Source organism: Podarcis filfolensis (assembly GCF_964270895.1).
Source record: "Podarcis filfolensis genome assembly, chromosome: 11".
NCBI classification, from domain to species: domain Eukaryota; kingdom Metazoa; phylum Chordata; class Lepidosauria; order Squamata; family Lacertidae; genus Podarcis; species Podarcis filfolensis.
The window spans coordinates 22572313-22592396 of NC_139613.1; the positions used below are offsets into that span (position 1 = coordinate 22572313).

At 43.5% G+C, this 20084-nt stretch overlaps 1 protein-coding gene across 1 annotated transcript in view; it reads right to left on the minus strand.

Annotated features, from left to right (window-relative positions):
* Positions 1–20084, minus strand: part of ANKRD55 (ankyrin repeat domain 55) — a 38925-nt gene that overhangs the window by 7839 nt on the left and 11002 nt on the right. The window contains exons 3-8 of the mRNA XM_083576371.1: positions 16971–17101; positions 15881–15990; positions 11754–11814; positions 8972–9100; positions 3661–3845; positions 2131–2298 (exon numbers count right to left, since the gene is read on the minus strand). Coding sequence (XP_083432497.1) covers positions 2131–2298; positions 3661–3845; positions 8972–9100; positions 11754–11814; positions 15881–15990; positions 16971–17101 — 784 coding nt within the window. The remainder of the gene's footprint in view (positions 1–2130; positions 2299–3660; positions 3846–8971; positions 9101–11753; positions 11815–15880; positions 15991–16970; positions 17102–20084) is intronic.

Consider the following 20084-nt stretch of genomic DNA (forward strand, 5'->3'; position numbering starts at 1 on the left):
AAGGTTGCTGGGAACTGTAGCTCTGTGAGGGGTAAACTACAGTTCCTAGGATTTTGTGTGTGCTTTAAATGTATTGTGTATATAAAGCCTGGGGTTGCAACTACAAACATATAAAGCAAAAGGTACATTTTTTGTTTTATATGTGCGGCACTGATGTGAGAGGAAGGTAGCCTTGTTTGTGTTCACTACTTAAACGTTAATAAAACCAGTGCCTTTCTCTGATGGAAAGCTAGAGGACTTTCCACTCAGGAAGTGCAACAAAAACTTTATCATCTCTTTTAAACAAGAGCATAGCAGCATCAACTCCTGACTCCACCCCAGGGGTCAGGAAATTTTTTCAGCAGGGGGCCGGTCCACTGTCCCTCAGACCTTGTGGGGGGCTGGACTATATTTTTTTGGGGGGGGGAATGATGCAAGAGCACTATGACCCCTGGTGACTGCTTACCTGTGTCTTGCAAGCAGCAGGGGCTGGTGGCGGCAGAACAATGAGCAGCCGTGAAAGGGCTCCAGAGAGGGGATGCTTAAAATGGCGGCTGCTCGAGCACTGCTGCTGCTGGCACCAACAAAGCCCAGGCCCCTTCCTCCTCTAGGCAGGGCAGAGAGAAGCCAGGAGGAGGGAGGGAGGAGGCACCACTGCAGCTGCCGTGTGAGGGAGAGGGAGGGAAAGAGAGGGAAAGAACGTGTGCACTGGCGATCCATGCAGTGATTCCCGGGCCGTCTGTGGGCTGGATCCAGAAGGCAATTGGGCCTGATCCGGCCCATGGACCTTAGTTTGCCTACCCATGCTCCACCCAGATGCAATTAAGTGCAATGAAACCTAGTGACTAAACTATATAATGACAGTGTCCTCACAACTTCTAAATTAGGGATGGGGAACCTGTGACTCTCCCAATATTGGTGAACTTCCACCTGCCTCAGGGCTGTGGTCAGGGATGATGTAGTTTAACACCCCTGTTCTAAGCTTTAGTGGAAAGTACTTGAGTCTAATAACACAATATGAAAATAGTTCTCAAAATGGCACTGATATCGTGGGGAGTTTTGTTAATCATCACAAATGCTGTTACAACTAGGGATGAGGAAGAAATTTGATTCAGGTTCTCATTTAAAGCAGAACCCATCAAATTTACACTTTCTAAAGCAATATGCAAACTGAAACACGGCTATTGCTTGAATTTTGCATTTATCTGAATTTTACCATGCAGTTTGCCAACCAATGTTTACAAAAATACATATATTAGGGGGAAATGTTCATGAAAGTGACTATATTGGTGAGAATAACATGGAAAATCACATTATATTAGGGGAAATAGCTTGCAAAAATATGAACATTAGTCAAAATTGAACATAAAATGTGTTTGTTGGGCGAAATTAACTGTAAAATGCTGATGAATTTTCAGGAGGGTTTCCTTTTTTTTTTTAAAAAAAATGACCTCACAGAATAGTTTCAACTCAAAAATAGAATCTGGAAAAGTGACATAGCTCAGTGATATAGCATCTGCTTTCCATACAGACGGCTGCCAAATTCAATCCCTGCCATCTCCAGGTAGGGCTGTGAGAGACTCATGTCTCGTTCTCTGAAGGGGTGCTGCCAGCCAGTGCCAACAACACCAAGCTAGTGGACCAATGGCCTGACTCAGTATAAGGCAGCTTCCTATGTTCTTTGCAACTCAGTCTGCAATGGTGTCGCTATTACGTTGGCTGGGAAGTGGGGAAGCAGGGTGAAGGTCCTCAGGGAAAGAAGAGAAGAAGAAGAGGAGTTTGGATTTGATACCCCACTTTATCACTACCCTACTTTATCACTACCCTAAGGAGTCTCAAAGTGGCTAACAATCTCCTTTCCCTTCCTCCCCCACAACAAACACTCTGTGAGGTGAGTGGGGCTGAGAGACTTCAAAAAAGTGTGACTAGCCCAAGGTCACCCAGCAGCTGCATGTGGAGGAGCGGAGATGCAAACCCGGTTCCCCAGATTATGAGTCTACCGCTCTTAACCACTACACCACACTGGCTCTCAAAAACTACAGTAAGGGATTACAGTAAGGAAAACTACAGTAAGGGACAACCTGATAAGCTCCAAGGTTAAAATTGTTCCTATTTGCTATTTTGGGAGAAGTGAAAAGGGAAGGTTTTTACCTGTTCTCTTGGGACAGCAGTTTGATGCATGCTGTGTGCCCACAGTACATAGCATAGGTCAGGGGGGTGTTCTCATTGATGTCTCTTGGGCTGCAATCCACCCCCAGTTGTAACAAGGCCTTTACACAGTCAGCTTTTCCTGCTGCTGCAGCCCAGTGCAAAGGTGTCCTAGAGAGCAGAAAAACAAATCATTTTATAGCTTTGTGCTGTTTAAATTCAGACTAAAACAACCAGCTGAGGAGGTGGAGCGCCTCTATGGAGTCAGGATTTTTGAGGCATGGCAACTGTTCATTTTAATGCAATTACATGTCAGAGGCAACATAGTAGTTCACCACTTCCTACAAAGCACGACTTTGCAAGATTCCTGGAGCTCATGAAATGCAATCAGGTCCAGTTAATGTTCTTGACACTTGCCTGTGAAATACCACCTCCATTGTTCCTCTGACTCTACTTCAAAAGAGTTGAATTTGAACATTAAGCAGCCAAAGAAACCTGGATTTCGGCAGCACAGCCAATATTATATTTGCAGATCTCACACTTGGATGTAATTTGAGATTTGCCAGTAGGACTTTGTCCTGAGATAAAGTTTTGCATCACAGCATAAATATTTGAAGATTGAATTCTCTGTGTTAAATTGTGTGTTGGAGAGAGGTTTGTTTTTTTAAAAAGTTTGTTTATTATTTCTGCATTCAACTTTTACATGGGGCTCCTAACGGTCTCCAATCCAGAAAAACTACCCAGTCCACACCTGCTTAACCTCAGTGCTCCAAGATCATTTACATGAGCTTTACTTTATTTTATAAAACGGATATTATATGCTTTTACACCATAGTGTTAAAGCATTCTTAACAATTAAAAAAAAAAGATCTCCTTATATCTTGAAACTCTTTTTTAAAAATTATAAAATATTTCTATACTGACTTTTGGTTCTAAAAACACAAATGCTTATCTATTGTGGGCTTTTCTTCTTTTTACAGTAGACTTTTTAAAATAAAATGAGAGCTGCTGGGACCTAGGGAGGCCATGCGCTCCACTTTATAGAGGACCGTCCTCTATTTGAAGGGCTGTCAGAAGACGGCTCCCAATTTGAAGGAGCTCTCTGTTTGAAAGGGCAAAAGCCTACCTGAGATTCTCATCGTCTATCCTGTAAACCTTTCCCTTTTAAACCCCAGATGTGCAAGAAGCACTTCCTCCTTTACCTTATTACTTATTAGATAATAACTCACAAACCTCCTCCCTATTGAGCCGTGGTGCCACAAAATCAACTCTGGCCAACATTTAAGCAAACAACATGTTAAGAAACGCCTTCCAAAAACACTTGCGTTTTCTCCTTTGCAGAACCGTAACAGTAAAGGTTAAGGAACCCACTTGCTGAGTTGTTGCTGAGCAAGGAGGATCCATGGAGAGTATCATTTCATTAGGGGACACGTTTCATAAGAAAGCCGCCAAACCTCCTTCACTGTAGGTCAAAAAACAACGAGGGCCCCTGCCAGAGCTCTGCAGCTCTTTTCAGTTGGTTTCCATGGTCACCTGTCATCCACGTCGAGGGCCTGCAGGTTGCATTCTGGGACTCTAGCCAGCTCACTGATAATGTCGCTGTATCCTGCAGCGGCAGCAATGTGGAGGCAAGTCTTCCCGTTCTCATCGTCGTAGTTTATGATCGACGGACCCTGGCGGTGGCTCAGGATGATAGAGCAAAGGATCCGATTGCCGCTCTGAAAACCAACCATATATGTGTGTGCTCGCAGAGAAGACGACGTAATGAACAACAGCAACTCCTGCTCCTAATAACTTTGTGTGCTTGTGGTGTTCCCTCATGCACCACAAAGGCACGTGCTTTATATTTAGCTTTCAACCAATCTGTTAATTAAATTTAAACTGATGTATAGCGGGAAATGGGTGGTGCTGTGGGTTAAACCACAGAGCCTAGGGCTTGCTGATCAGAAGGTTGGCGGTTCGAATCCCCGTGACAGGGTGAGCTCCCATTGCTCAGTCCCTGCTACTGCCAATCTAGCAGTTCAAAAGCACATCAAAGTGCAAGTAGATAAATAGGTACCACTCCGGCGGGAAGGTAAACGGCATTTCCGTGCGCTGCTCTGGTTCGCCAGAAGCGGCTTAGTCATGCTAGCCAGTAAAGCGAGATGAACGCCGCAACCCCAGAGTCGTCCACGACTGGACCTAATGGTCAGGGGTCCCTTTACCTTTTTATATCGTCAATCAGAGTTTGAGACTCATGAATAGAGCATTTTCAGGGGTATTTTTTCCCTGAATGGTAACTTGTGCTTTAAAAGACAATCTGTTGTTAACGGTAGGAAAAAATCCCGTTGGCAGCAGGATAGGTTTTTAGAAACTTTAATTGTTTTATTACTTGTCTGTCTCCTGCCCTGAGCTCCTTTGGGAGGAAGCAGGGAGGGGGAGAAACAAACAAACAAACAAACAAACAAACAAATGACTGTGAGATGTGGAAAAAAATACAGTAGTCTCTAATGCAGAAAGTACCACAGCTACCCTTTCTTCGTCAAAGTACTTGCTATGAGTCCAGCCTTGTTGCTTTATTATTATTAAATTTACTACCTGCCCTTCACCAGTAGGTTCTGGGGCAGATTACAACAATTTAAAATTCAGTATTAAAAATATTTAAAACAAATTACAGTCACAGGAATAGGGTGGGTCCTCAAAACACACATATTAGGTGTCAAAAGCCATGGTAAAGAGGAATGTCTTCAGCATTTGCTAGAAGCTGTATAGTGAATGTGGCAGCCACACCTCTGCGAAGAGGGAATTCCACAACTTAGGGGTTGCCCCAGGGAATGCCCTCTCCTGAGGCAGTGTTGTAAATAAAAATATGCCCTTTTCCCTTATGGGGTATCCAAGAGCCCATATAGAGTCCTTACATAGGTTCCCTATTGGTAGGAGAAAATAACAGAGGCCAACCAGAGAATATTGAGAAACAAAGCAGCTAGTAAACTTGATCTTTATTGATCTGTTGCAACAGGCTGCTCCCCTCACATGCAGGAAAAGAGGAGGACCCAGAAAAATGCTGTGCAAGGGCTTATAAAGACTTTTGAAATTCCCATCCTGTAGATCAAGACCACCCCCCAGAAACATCATGCATATATTACAGAAGGGGTGTAACCTAAGACCACCCCTCAGATACATCACTAAAACAGAACATTTGCATGTTGTTTTTCTCCTGTCGCTTGTTTATTTCCTGTCTGGCAAGTTACTTGATTGGATTGCCTTGGGAGCCTGGCCATTCTTTTGTAGTGGTAAAATACTTATTTCCTGGGCCAGGTCACAGGCTCACACCCTATTCATATCTTAAATGTGTCCTTAAGACATGATTTGTGAGGAAAGAGACAATGGGGAGACTTTTCCAGTTTGACTTTGCAGAGAAAACATCTGGTCAGTTTAGGAATCAAAATGGTTCCAGGTTGGTCTTCCTGTCCTGATCTATGTATGTGCTGTTATGAACATTACCATATATCTAAGACCATAAAATTCCTATCACAGCAGCATCCCACTGAACTTCTGAGGGCAGTCAAACTACCAAGAGGGCTCTCTCTGCTGATCTTAACACCCCAGGGGGGTGTCTGTGGCTTTAAGCTTTAAGCATTAGTGGGAGCACTTTGAATTGTGCCCAGAAATGAACTTGGAAGGCAAGGGGCACCCCGGGGGCCAACAACATCCCAGGATGACAAACCAGAAGATTGATTAGGGGGTGAATCAAGGGATAATGAGAGATGTTGGGAAAAGTGGTTCTTCAAACCTGAGGAATCAGGGTGAGAATATTCAATCTATTACAATAGAATTGATAAATGCGTCCCTCCCTATAAATAGTGCCTTTTAAATCTGTTTTACTTCTCTTAGTCAAATCTTTGCAAAACTGGTGTTAGAAGTGCTTCTGTTGGGTGGGTTGCTTCTGAATAGTAAAGAACGGTCAGTTTATATGTTATCAATGGGAGCCAATGATTAAGTTCTCCTGATAGCTGGGAATCTCTTTACTGTTTTGAATGAGACGCCACCAGAGCTTGGAGGACATGACACATTTCCAGCGGAAGGGTAGGGCCAGAGAGACTGCAAAAGAGCAGATTTGAGTTTTGAATGTGATACTGCAAAGAAAGGGACAGAGAGAGCTATGAGTCAGCTGAAGTTGAAGCTCATTGGAGTCTCCATGTTTCTCTGCAGATCTGCTATTTGTTTGTCTCCACATAAGCTCTGCTTGAGTATTTGTAAATAGAGCTAACATTACAAAGACACCCTAGGTCAGTGTTTTTCAACCTTTTTTGGGCAAAGGCACACTTGTTTCATGAAAAAAATCACGAGGCACACCACCATTAGAAAATGTTAAAAAATTTAACTCTGTGCCTATATTGACTATATATAAAGTAATTCTCTTGAATAGGAATCAAATAAACACAAAGAAAGTATTTTATAATTACTTTATTATGAAATAGTAAGTAAACAGAAATATGAAAAATTATAAAATACTTTATTCAGTGCGCAACCTGGGCCTGTTTGGCTGAACACAAAGCTGATATTCTGGCTGGAATCGAATGTGGCGGACCGTTCTCTGCTCAGCGGGGATCAATCCGCTGATCCCCGCTGAGCCGGCAGATGACAGCTCCGTCTCCGCACTGTGTGCGGAGAGGGAGATGTCAGAGCCCCGCTGCTCTCTATGGGGAATCGGATGAGAGCGGACCGCCTGTCCGCTCTCATCCGATCCCATCTGATCTGATCCCCACCCAGGATGGATGGAAAATAGGGTGGACACAGTCCGGCGCCCGCCTAGTGGGCGAAAATTTGACATTTTTTTTTAAATCTTTCGAATTTTTCAATTTTTCCCACGGCACACCAGGCAACATCTCGCGGCACACTAGTGTGCCGCGGAACAGTGGTTGAAAAACACTGCCCTAGGTCTCCACTGCTCTTTTTTATCAAGAGGAATCTAAACCTAGAGTCCATTCTGAGTATTACTGCACCACAAATAAAATATTTTTAATGCCCATTTGAAATATAGTTTTAGATTGCTCAACCATATGTATTTCACCCAGCTCTGCTTATGTCTCCTGGCAGCATCATTTAAAAAAATGTTCCCAATGGGTAGATAGCAAATGATGGCCAGGATCCAATGAACTAGTTTTGTGCTCCCAAAGGGGACTGGAAAAACAGCGCCCTGTCAAGCATAGCAAAACACTTTTAAAACAGATTCAGAAAAGGGATTCACTTTAAGACTTAAGGGCCTGTTGTTCAAAGAAGGGAAAAGCAAGTTAAAACCTTCCTGAGCCAGGGTCAGAGCTAGGTGTGAAGGGGTAGGGGGCCCCTAGGTAAAGGTACCCCTGACCATTAGGTCCCATCGTGGTCGACTCTGGGATTGCGGCGCTCATCTCACTTTACTGGCCGAGGGAGCTAGCGTACAGCTTCCAGGTCATGTGGCCAGCATGACTGAGCCACTTCTGGCGAACCAGAGCAGCGCACGGAAACACTGTTTACCTTCCCACCGGAGCGGTATCTATTTATCTACTTGCACTTTGATGTGCTTTCGAACTGCTAGGTGGGCAGGAGCAGGGACCGAGCAACGGGAGCTCACCCTGTCACGGGGATTCGAACCACCAACCTTCTGATCAGCAAGTCCTAGGCTCTAGGTTTAACCCACAGCGCCACCCGCGTCCCAGGGAGCCCCTAGACCTCCCCAAACATCACCCTTTTAGGGATTTCCCAGATGAGCTTACCAGATAGCAGATGCAACAGGGACGGGTGGAGGCTGGTGGCAGCAGCGGGGTGGGTAGCAATGGGGATGAGAGCCCCTGAAAGCAGCAGCTTCACCTCCTGCCATCCAGTCCTCCCTCAGTCCTGTGCTGTGAAGAGAAGCCCTGGGTCAGGCACCTGTAGCTTCCATCTTCAGATCGCCTTTGGGCCTCAATGGACCACCAGAGAGGGACACTAAATTGGAGGCAGACTCCAGAGGCATTGTGGATACTGGTGTTGATGGCAGCTGTAGTGCCTGGCTTGGGACTTCTCTGTTCATGCTGGGCATTTGTCCAAATATACTATGTGCAAATGTATATTTTTGGATCTCAGCAGGTGTCTTTTAAGCCAGTGGTACATTCCATTTCCACCCCTCTTTCAACCACAAGCCAGTGCTTTTACATTTCTTGTCATTAAGCAGCCTTTGCGGTGAGCCGGTTTGTACAAAGGTGAATCATTTCTTTGAATGTTGAAGGCAGCCGTGGGTGTATGAACGTAACTCACGCTGACATATTCAAAACAAACAGTGACATAATTCTATGCCTTTTTATAAGAGGCGAAATAATTCATTTTTTAAAAAAATTCTGTCCTTATGGCCAAATCCTGGTCGCATTCTTTCCTCTGCTTCCCTATCTACAAATGGTGTGTCTGAGAAACAGAACTGGATTAACTCTTATGAAAAAGGTTCTATAGATCCCCAGGCCGATTTGGGATCCTGAGAAATATATTCTTCCTATGCTCATCTTACCGATTACAGTGGTACCTCGGGTTAAGTACTTAATTTGTTCTGGAAGCCCATTCTTAACCTGAAACTGTTCTTAACCTGAAGCACCACTTTAGCTAATGGGGCCTCCTGCTGCCGCCGCACCGCCGGAGCACGTTTTCTGTTCTCATCCTGAAGCAAAGTTCTTAACCCGAGGTACTATTTTTGGGTTAGTGGAATCTGTAACCCGAAGCGTATGTAACCTGAAGCGTATGTAACCCGAGGTACCACTGTACTCATTTGTTGTTGTTTTTACTTTCAGTGGTTTCACATTATGGATCAAATGAAGAGACACATTTGCTTTTGAAAAGGCTGACAGCCGTACTATACCTGGACTGCCCAGTGAAGAGCTGTTTTAAAATCTTTGTCCACCAACACTGGATCAGCTCCTTTATGCAGAAGGATTTGCGTGTGCTGGGGTCGATTGTGGAATGCAGACCAGTGAAGAGACGTCATCCCCTGAAAATCACAACCGAGGACATCAAAGCTTGGGGCAATGCATGACAGCCCTAGAAGTAGGGATAATAAGGTTATGAAACAATAGATCTGCCTATGTCTATGAGGGAGCCAAAAGCAATAGCCATTCTGCCTGGACCTAACACTACCTCTGTGGAGACTTTGCACTGATTTACGGGGAGTGGGGATGGGTATTCACACCCCTGATTCACACCCCAAAGGCCTTTGCTTGCCTGGAATGTGTCTTTGAACTCTGGTGATGCCTCTTCCTGTCCCGGATGGAGGTTAGAGGGGCGTTTGAATGTGTGGTGAAACTAGCCCATTGGACAAAAGTAGGTAAAGGCAAAGGGACCCCTGACCATTAGGTCCAGTCATGGCTGACTGTGGGGTTGCGGCGCTCATCTTGCTTTATTGGCCGAGGGAGCCGGCGTACAGCTTCCGGGTCATGTGGCCAGCATGGCTAAGCCGCTTCTGGCGAACCAGAGCAGCGCACGGAAACGCCGTTTACCTTCCCGCCGGAGCAATACCTATATATCTACTTGCACTTTGACATGCTTTTGAACTGCTAGGTTGGCAGGAGCTCGGACTGAGCAATGGGAACTCACCCCGTTGCAGGGATTCGAACCGCCGACCTTCTGATCGGCAAGTCCTAGGCTCTGTGGTTTAATCCACAGCGCCACCTGCATCCTGGACAAAAGTAACATTTACATTAATTGCTGCACCCACTTTTGCCCCTCTCCCTGGTCCGGCATGTGGCCTTGAGATGGTTGCCCAGTAGACCCTCAGGAGAAAAAGGTTCCCCAACCCTCACCTAGTGCAACAAACCCACTTTTAAAAAAATCACCCTGGCCTTTTGGGGGGTTAGGAAAGTAACAGAGCTATGCATTGAAAAGTGTGAGATTCCTGCATTTCAGGGGATTTGATTAGATGGCTCTTGGGGTCCCTTCCAACTCCTACAGTTCTATGATTCTATGAATGGATGATTAATGGGAAGATGTGCAAACACCCAGCCACCAGAACAGGATGAATGCTCATTGTGCAATAATCACCCCATAAACAAACTAGAATTAAAGCTCAATAAACCCAAGCATAGTCTCACTACTGTGTAAGATTTGTGTGAGCAAATCAGGATGAATGATAAACAGGTTATCTCACGGGGCCTTGTGCCTCAACCCAGCACTCCTTGGCCATGCATAGTCCTCATTGGGCTTTTTTAAAAATCCCCCCTTTTTAAACATCCACAAATCTGGGTGTTTTCCTGATTCTGATTTCATGATTCCCTATTGTGCATGGCACCATTATGGCTACATAAGCAATGGCACAGATCTCTGAATATAGAGGCAACTGTAATGATGTGTGCCTCCCAATCGCCAATTGATGAGAGACACCAGGGTGTCGGTGCTTACTCAGGGTGCAGTTTCCTTGGAATGGAGACTCAGCTAGATTGGTAAATAAAGGTAAAGGGACCCCTGACCGTTAGGTCCAGTCGCAGACAACTCTGGGGTTGCAGCGCTCATCTCACTTTACTGATCAAGGGAGCCGGCGTACAGTTTCTGGGTCATGTGGCCAGCATGACTAAGCCGCTTCTGGCGAACCAGAGCAGCGCACGGAAACGCCGTTTACCTTCCCGCCAGAGCGGTACCTATTTATCTACTTGCACTTTGACGTGCTTTCGAACTGCTAGGTTGGCAGGAGCTGGTAAATAAAAAGTGTTTTATATGCATTGTACGTGCATTATAACACTGTGACACCAGATGGCACTGTAGAGTTCCATTTTTGCCAAGGCGATTTCTCATACAAAGTGTGTTTTCCTGAAACGCTTCTTTGATGTGTCTAGATCCAGCCTAGGATGGCTTTATTTGTACACATAGACAACCTGAACATAAGATGGAAGGGATCACAGCATTAACACTGCACAGGTCTTGCTTCCCCATTAGGTTCCCTGAGCACAGAGCAAGACAAGTCTCTGTGTCTCTAGCTTCCAGCATCAGCCAAAACTCACATAAACACAGCTCCCCTTCACCTATTGTTATCCCTCTTAGGATGACATGGCAGCCAGCCTGGTAAGCTGGGAAAAGGCCCACTCATTTGTCTCTATGGCCACAGGGCAATCAATCTTTTTGGACATGTAAATGGAAGTACTTAACTTGCCAGCTAAGGCCATTATTTTACAAAGAAACTGGTCTGACCAGTTCAGCAGGTTTCCTCATATAGCTTATAACCTCACAAATACAGGATCAGAAGGGACCTACTGATAACATCCAGACTGGCCCCCACAAACTATAACAGTATGTCCGTGTGTTCAATCCTAGTTTACAGTCATTGAAAAGAGTTCCGTTAGCTTGTTTGCACCAAGCATGGTGCAGTCTGGACAGAAAACAACAATGGCCAAGTGCAGGGCTTTCTTTCATCCGGAACTCACTGGAACTCAGTTCCGGCACCTCTCAGTTGGGCGCCATTGCCATTATACGGGAACAAGGGAAACATTCATGGTGAGTTCCAGCACCTCTTTTTCTAGAAAAATAGCAGTGGCCAAGTGGATGCTAAATGTCTGTGTGAATCGGCCCTCAGATTTTTAGGCATGAAACACTCCTTCACCCATCAATAGCAATCTGCATACACCACACGACAATTTAGGGGATACTAGTTTGCTTACCTCATTGTCCTGGTGGTTGATTTCGCTGAGATCGGATTGCTGTAGCAGCACAGATAAAAGCCTGAGGAGGACAAAGTGACATTCCACATCAAAATAAAAGGCAAAACAAAATTCAGAGAAAGTCATGGTCCCATTTCAGTAAGAACGAAGCACCTTTATGTCATAGTGACATAACAATTAAACATGTGCTTAGCTTTTACTTCATGAAGTCAGTGGAACCTAAATGTACTTAACTTTAATTAATTGTTTGAGTTTCTATGTTTTTGTCACGGCCTTTGACTAGCACAATAAACTTACTGAAGCTTTAATTAAACAATGTTTTTAACAGTACTGTATAAACCTAAAAGCTAGAACCTTAGAGTCAATGGCCTTGTTCACATACTTCCCCAAATATGGTTCAGATCTAGTGTCACATTATCACACTGTGTTAAAAAACAAGAAATAGTACCCATGTAGAAAACAAAACAGAAAAAAGATACTGTGTACATTACAAGAAGGGGGGGGCACTTGTTATTGTAGTTACCGGTAACCAGATCTTGTTCCTTTTCCTTTTTTGTGTCTTACTCTGCACTTGTATTTTATTCTTTTTATTTTTCAATAAAGAATATAAAATAAATAAAAAATTATCACACTGTCGAGCACTCCTCCCTCTATAGTCCCTTGCTAAAGGGGAGAAAGCAAATGGCTTAGCACTATGTGCAAACCAGGGCTTATGGTTTTTCTCCAAACAAAGAAGAAGCCACGGGTCATTATTGGTTTCCTGTTCATGGTTTATTTCGGTGAAACAAAGGCAGCTGCTCCAGGATTTGTTTTCTTACTCTAGGATAGGCAGATCAAAGCAGGGAATGCTCAAGTGGTGTGCACTAGTGTGCCTCTTGTTCTGGAGTTATATTATCTGACTATGTTCAGGGCCGGATTAAGACTTTGAGAGGCCCTAAACACTTGAAAGATTTTGGTGCCCCCATATATATCAAATTCAAAATATAAACAATAATAAACCATAAAATATTTTTTCCCCCAAAATGAAACAAACCTACAGTACAGTGGTACCTCGGGTTACATACGCTTCAGGTTACATACACTTCAGGTTACAGACTCCGCTAACCCAGAAATAGTACCTCGGGTTAAGAACTTTGCTTCAGGATGAGAACAGAAATCGCGTGGCAGCAGGAGGCCCCATTAGCTAAAGTGGTGCTTCAGGTTAAGAACAGTTTCAGGTTAAGAACGGACCTCCAGAACAAATTAAGTACGTAACCCGAGGTACAACTGTACGATGGAAAATAGATCTTCATGGATATGAATGCCACCATTAGGAAAAATCTATATAACTATAGACTTGCCCCAATTCAGCAATATATTCCAGGATGTTTTTTTTATTTGAGTTACCTTTTGGTGGTAAAAGATATGGCAAGAGAGGCATTAATTTATTGCAATGTGAATTTTGCATTTACCATAACATCAAACTAAGGTTTAGCACCATGGGAAAAACAAGCCCTGTTTCACATGCTTCCTTCTTGCATGCTCCAGTTCAAATAGTTATTTAGACAAAGCATACCTTGCCTGTACTACAGCTGAACTGACAAATTTGCACTTGCCCACCAAACCAAGATTGCAAACCACATTTTGAAGATGGTTTGCGATCCTGGCTTGTAGGGCGTGTGTAAACCACAGAGAGGGCTCCAACACCGTTGTTCCACGAGCAGAAGGGAGTTTGTTCACAAAATGAGAACTATTCTTATGAAACAGATCCTACCATGTGTGTAACTATCTTTCCATGAATGGAAAATGAATTGGGATTTTCAAATGGTCATGTCAATCACTCAAAAAGTTTTGGAATTATCACACCCACACACCGGTTGTGTTAGGAGAAAGATAGAAAGGGTGGCTTGGATCCTAACTTTCTTTCCATCCATGGAACAGAGTTCATGTTCATGCAACAAAGTTTATTTTTCTTCCCTTTTCCTGGGCTGCTCCCTGCACCCCCACCAAATGTGGATAACATGACGTAACATGACTTAATTTGCTGAATTTATACAAGTATCAGAACACACCCTTTTGCTGCACAATTTGAGATGTCTTAGTGCTGAATTTAGTTTTTTTTTAAAAAAGTATTATTAATATTATTATATTATATTTTCGTCAGGATACACATTGATTTCTTACATGGGCATTGCGGTTTGTGTTCCTTGCCATGTTGAGCAAAGATGAAGAGAAAATCAAATGGCCATGGCGAAGATCTGTGGCATTTCAGCAGTGCTTTCTAGTAATGGAGTGATCATATTCAGAAGATCTAATTTTGCTGATTTGGGCTAATAAGACAGATGAAAAGGAGCTGAACAGCTGGCACACTTCTGCTCCGACCAAAGGTCTGCCCGTTACCATGGGGACTGTAGAAATTTATTTTGCAGGGATCTCTCTGTGTTGTTGCTAAACTAAATTACCACTCCCTTTCCAAATATCAGTGCTGGCCCCTATTCTGTGGGTGTTTTATTTAATGATAATGCTCTCTTGGTTGCCTTGAAACCTTCCAAGAGTACTGTTCAAATGATGTGTATAAAGAAGAACAAGGATGCCAGAAAATTAGGAAAGCAACTGAAAATTGAGATTGCTTGAGAGAAGTGGATGGAAGCAGTTTGTGAAGCATAATGGGTGTGTGATACACTCATGGAAGCACCATGTTCAATATTTTCATCAGAGGTAGCACACACGCTGGTAATATCCTGTTTGTTTCCTTAAAATGGATTAGGTGTTGTTGCATACATGTGTCCACATCAAGCTGTGATTTGCACAGAATGAAGCAAGTGCTCCTGTTGCTTCTTGCCTGCTTCAAGGAAATCGAAATTAAATTAAATAAGAATGACACTGTCTTTGGTTTTGCATGCATCTGCGTCACAGAAACCAATGGGACTTGCCTGCACAAAATTGTGCACAGGATCACAGCCCATAAGAACCACAATAATTCGTTGATTTTTCTTGATAACATGAGTATCAAGTGATTTCTTGTTGGTATTGTTAAAAGTTCCATGCAGTGGTTCTCCACAACTGAGGAAAAGTAGTCTCAAGGCAAATCTTAGCTACAGAATTGAACTATCAGCCTTTTGCACAGTGTGGTTGTTTGGAATTGTACTTACCATGGCACAATCCTGAAGAAACTAACATGAGGCTTAAATCCCGTTTATTGTTTCTTGTGTGGATTATGTTAATGCCTGGTCATTGTTCACCCAGCAGAGAGACATTTCTAAATAGGAAGAGTATTTGCATGAACTAGTTTTTTCCATATGGAGGCTGTACTCATGAACACTCATTGGTTTCTGCAGTTGCCGCAATTGCACTTGTTGCAGAAACTACAGTATATGTGAAGCCCCACTGGGATATCCTTCATAGAAATAGTGGCTATATACGTACATCTCTTGGTCACAACTTCTGCAGCAGCACCATACACTTCTTCTGTACTTTGATGGCTGATAAAGAATCAGCCCTGGGATGGTATTTAATGTAAGTTTTAACCAGAATAAACCTACAGAAATTGATGGGCATGACTAAGGTCCATTGATTTCAAGAAGAAGAAGAAGAAGAAGAGTTTGGATTTGATATCCCGCTTTATCACTACCCTAAGGAATCTCAAAGCAGCTAACATTCTCCTTTCCCTTCCTCCCCCACAACAAACACTCTGTGAGGTGAGTGGGGCTGAGAGACTTCAGAGAAGTGTGACTGGCCCAAGGTCACCCAGCAGCTGCATGTGGAGGAGCGGGGAATCGAACCTGGTTCACCAGATTACGAGTCCACTCTTAACCACTACACCACGCTGGCTCCCAATAGGTCAATAGGTCTACTCTGAATAAAACTTGCATGATATACCAAGCCAGGGTTCAAGTACAGCAAGCAACACCACAGCTGTGAAAACCTTCATCAGCAACCCTTTATGTGCAGTTAATTATTAGTACAGGACGCCCAGGCAGGTAGAGAAGTATGATTAATAATACAAAAAGGCTGAAATTCTAATGAGTCTTATCAACCTCTTTTATTACCCAAGAGGGAACATGTTATAACCACTATGAGCAATAATGAAAAAGCTACAGATTACAGATCTATTAAAAGATTCATTATCTGTAGCTCAAAGAGCATACCTGACATTGGGATCAGCAGTGGCAGCATGTAGTGGTAATCTTCCATTTTTATCTGGGATGTTCTGTTTGGCACCATTTCTCAGCAGGCTGACACAACCTTCCAGCCACCCCTGAAAGTGAATCAAAAGGAAAGAGGCTGTGCAAATTGGAAACTTTTTTGAAAAAATATGTGTACTGGATATGAATTTGTTTCAACAATATTTTTTTTTTAAAAGGTAACAGTGCAATCTGTACACGACTACTCAGAAACAAGTCCCATTGATTCCAGCATGTCTTACTCCTAGGTAAGATGTAGACGTAGCACTGCAATCTATATCTCTAGGTTTGAGACCTAAATGCTGAGTTAACTGGCATCTGGCACTCTTAAGACCTCAGAGGTTGTGCTGGTTTGTAGGTCTACCTTCCTTGATGTTTCACGGCATTACATCTGCTGAAGCAGGGTTCTTAACCTGTGGTCCATAGAACTAGGGGGGCCATTGGTGGGGGTCCATGAACACAATGCAAAAAATGATTTCCAGTGCAATAAAATAATTTATAACAACCAGGAGGAAGAATCTATAGGACATGTCCTTCTGTTTTGCAATTTCTAGTTCCGCAGCATATGGTTACCGAATGACAATTTTTCTGATGAAGAGATATTCGACATAACGCTGGACAAAGGAAATGTTTACTTCAGAAGATGATGATGTGTGTGCTTAAAAAAACACCCTAGTGGAGTTGTTGTAAGTTTAACAAATGCATTTTTAATGATATCTCATTTGATACCAGATGTCAAAGAGAACAACGACTACCAGACTTTTAGAAGACATCTGAAGGCAGCCCTGTTTAGGGAAGCTTTTAACGTTTGATGTATTACGGTATTTTAATATGTTGTTGGAAGCTGCCCAGAGTGGCTGGGGAAGCCCAGCCAGATGGGCGGGGTATAAATAATAAATTATTATTATTAAATTGTTATATAAACTGTCAGCAGTCCCTTTGACAATGTCGTATCTTGCCAGTATTAATCATATGCTATAATAGTTCCAGAATGCTGCTTTTTTGTTGTTGACTTTTCCTAAAAACTATGTACAGGGGAAGGAAAGCTCCATACCAGGTAGGTTGCCAGAGATAAACTTGTGCGCCCACATGCATCTTGGGTGTTGATATTGGCTCCCATCTTCAGCAATAATTTCACTGTATCCAGCTGGCGTCCTGAGACGGCGTGCATCAAGGGAGTACAACCTTGGAAAGGAAAAAATGTCTTTCGTTTAAGGCACAGTTAGTACAAAAACACATGTAGAGTATATCAAGTGCTTCATTTTGCTTTAAAAAGTGCTTGCACTCCTGGAAGTAGTGTTACCTCTCAGGAGAGTCCAATTTCAAACTCCACATAAGTTAGCTATATTATATGACTGTGTTAGTTGACATGTGTTTGTGTGTATGCATTCTGCACCTGGCTAGCTTAGGGGGGAGAAAGGGGAAGGGAAGCAATCTGAGGCAGATACCAAAGTAAATTACACCCACTGCCCTTTCAAGATTTTTTATTTTAAACATTAGCAAGAGCTTTCAGGGTGACTTCATGCCTTACCTTACCCACTAGTTGCTCCCACTGGGCAGACTAAACTGGGGGAGATTGGGCTCCAAACTGCTTCACTTAGGGTTGCAGAAGATTTGTTTCCTTATTTTAAGTCCTAACTAAAATGCATAAGCCTTTTCGCAAAGACGAGCAGCAAAGTCAGTCCTCAGGGAATGTGCAGGTGACCTTGGAACGGACAGCTCACGGAAGAACCCCGACCAGACCTAAGAGGAGGCGTGTAGTGGTGATAGGGGATTCCCTACTGAGGGGAACAGAAGCAGTTATCTGTGGGCCTGACAAGATGTCTCGGGAAGTGTGCTGTCTCCCCGGGGCTAAGATCCAAGATGTAACTGAACGACTGCAAGGAATCATAAAACCCACTGACAAATACCCCTTCCTCTTGGTTCATGTGGGAACCAATGACACTGCAAGCAATAGCCTCCAGAAGATCAAAAGAGATTACGAGGCTCTGGGCAGGAAATTGAAGCAATTAAATGCACAAATTGTTATCTCATCTGTCCTCCCAGTTGAACGACGTGGCCCAGGGAGAGAGGGAAAAATAGTGGAAGTGAACAACTGGCTTCGCAAATGGTGTAAACAGGAACGGTTTGGATTCTTAGATCACGGAATGCAGTTTCTTGAAGATGGACTTCTGGCAAGCGATGGGCTGCACCTCACAACGGTTGGGAGGAATGTTTTTGCAAAAAATCTCAGAAACCTCATCAGGAGGGCTTTAAACTGACTAATGTGGGGGAGGGAGACAGTGGTCCTGAAGGTAGGAGTCTATCAATTGATGAAGATGATCATCCAAATGTCATAGACCGAATGGAGCAAACAGCACGCAGACCTAGTGGTGGGAGGAAAAAATCCTTAAATAAGAGACACGGGGGAATGATTAATGGACTTCAATGTCTGTACACTAATGCGCAAAGCATGGGAAATAAACAAGATGAGCTTGAGCTCTTGGTGCAGCAAACTAAATATGACATAATAGGAATCACTGAAACCTGGTGGGATAAGTCCCACGATTGGAATGTAATAATGGAGGGATACAATCTATTTCAGAGAAACAGACCAGACAAGAAAGGAGGAGGAGTGGCGTTATATGTCAGGGATGTGTATACCTGTGAAGAGATCCAAGATTTAGAACCTCAAAGCCAAAGTGAGAGCATTTGGGTCAAAATTAAGGGAGAGAAGAATAACAGAGACCTCATTGTGGGAGTTTACTATAGATCCCCAAGCCAAACGGAGGACATAGATGATGCCTTCCTGGAACAGATGGCCAAGCATGCAAAAGGAAGGGAGATAGTAGTAATGGGGGACTTCAATTACCCGGATATTTGTTGGATGTCAAACTCAGCCAAGAGCATAAGGTCAAACAGATTCCGCACTGGCCTTGCAGACAACTTCATTGTCCAGAAAGTGGGAGAAGCAACAAGAGGAACAGCCATTTTAGATCTGGTCCTAACCAATGTTGATGACCTGGTTAGTGGGGTAGAAGTGGAAGGATCATTAGGCGCGAGTGATCATGCTCTTCTGAAGTTTACTATACAGCGGAAAGGAGCAGCCAAGCATACTAGGACACAATTTCTCGACTTTAAGAAAGCCGACTTCATAAAACTTAGGGAAGTGCTGGGTGAGATCCCATGGACAGTAATACTAAAAGGAAAGGGAGTTCATGATGGCTGGGAGTTTGTTAAGAGGGAGATAGTAAAAGCACAACTTCAGGCAATACCAATGAGACGGAAACATGGAAGGTGCCTAAAGAAGCCAGGGTGGCTATCTAAAGAACTTTTAACTGAGTTAAGATTAAAAAAGGATGTGTACAAAAAATGGAAAAGGGGGGAAACCACCAAAGAGGAATTCAAACAAATAGCCAGCACGTGTAGACACAAAGTCAGAAAAGCTAAAGCACAGAATGAACTCAGGCTTGCTAGAGAGGTTAAAAGCAACAAAAAAGGCTTTTATGGGTATGTTCGTAGCAAAAGGAAGAACAAAGAAACAGTGGGGTCACTCAGAGGAGAAGATGGTGAAATGCAAACAGGGGACACAGAAAGGGCTGAACTCCTCAATGCCTTCTTTGCCTCAGTCTTCTCCGATAAAGAAAACAATGCCCGACCTGAAGAATTTGGAGCAAATGATTCAGCAGAGGAAACACAGCTCAGAATAACTAAGGAGATAGTACAAGAATACTTGGCTAGTCTAGATGTATTCAAGTCTCCAGGGCCAGATGAACTGCATCCAAGAGTATTAAAAGAACTGGCAGATGTGATTTCAGAACCACTGGCAGTCATCTTTGAGAATTCCTGGAGAACAGGCGAAGTCCCGGCAGACTGGAGGAGGGCAAATGTTGTCCCTATTTTCAAAAAGGGGAAAAGAGAGGACCCAAATAATTACCGCCCAGTCAGTCTGACATCAATACCAGGGAAGATTCTGGAGCAGATCATTAAGCAAACAGTCTGTGAGCACCTAGAAAGGAATGCTGTGATCACCAATAGTCAGCATGGATTTCTGAAAAATAAGTCATGTCAGACGAACCTGATCTCGTTTTTTGACAGAATTACAAGCCTGGTAGATGAAGGGAACGCAGTGGATGTAGCCTACCTTGATTTCAGCAAGGCATTTGACAAGGTGCCCCATGATATTCTT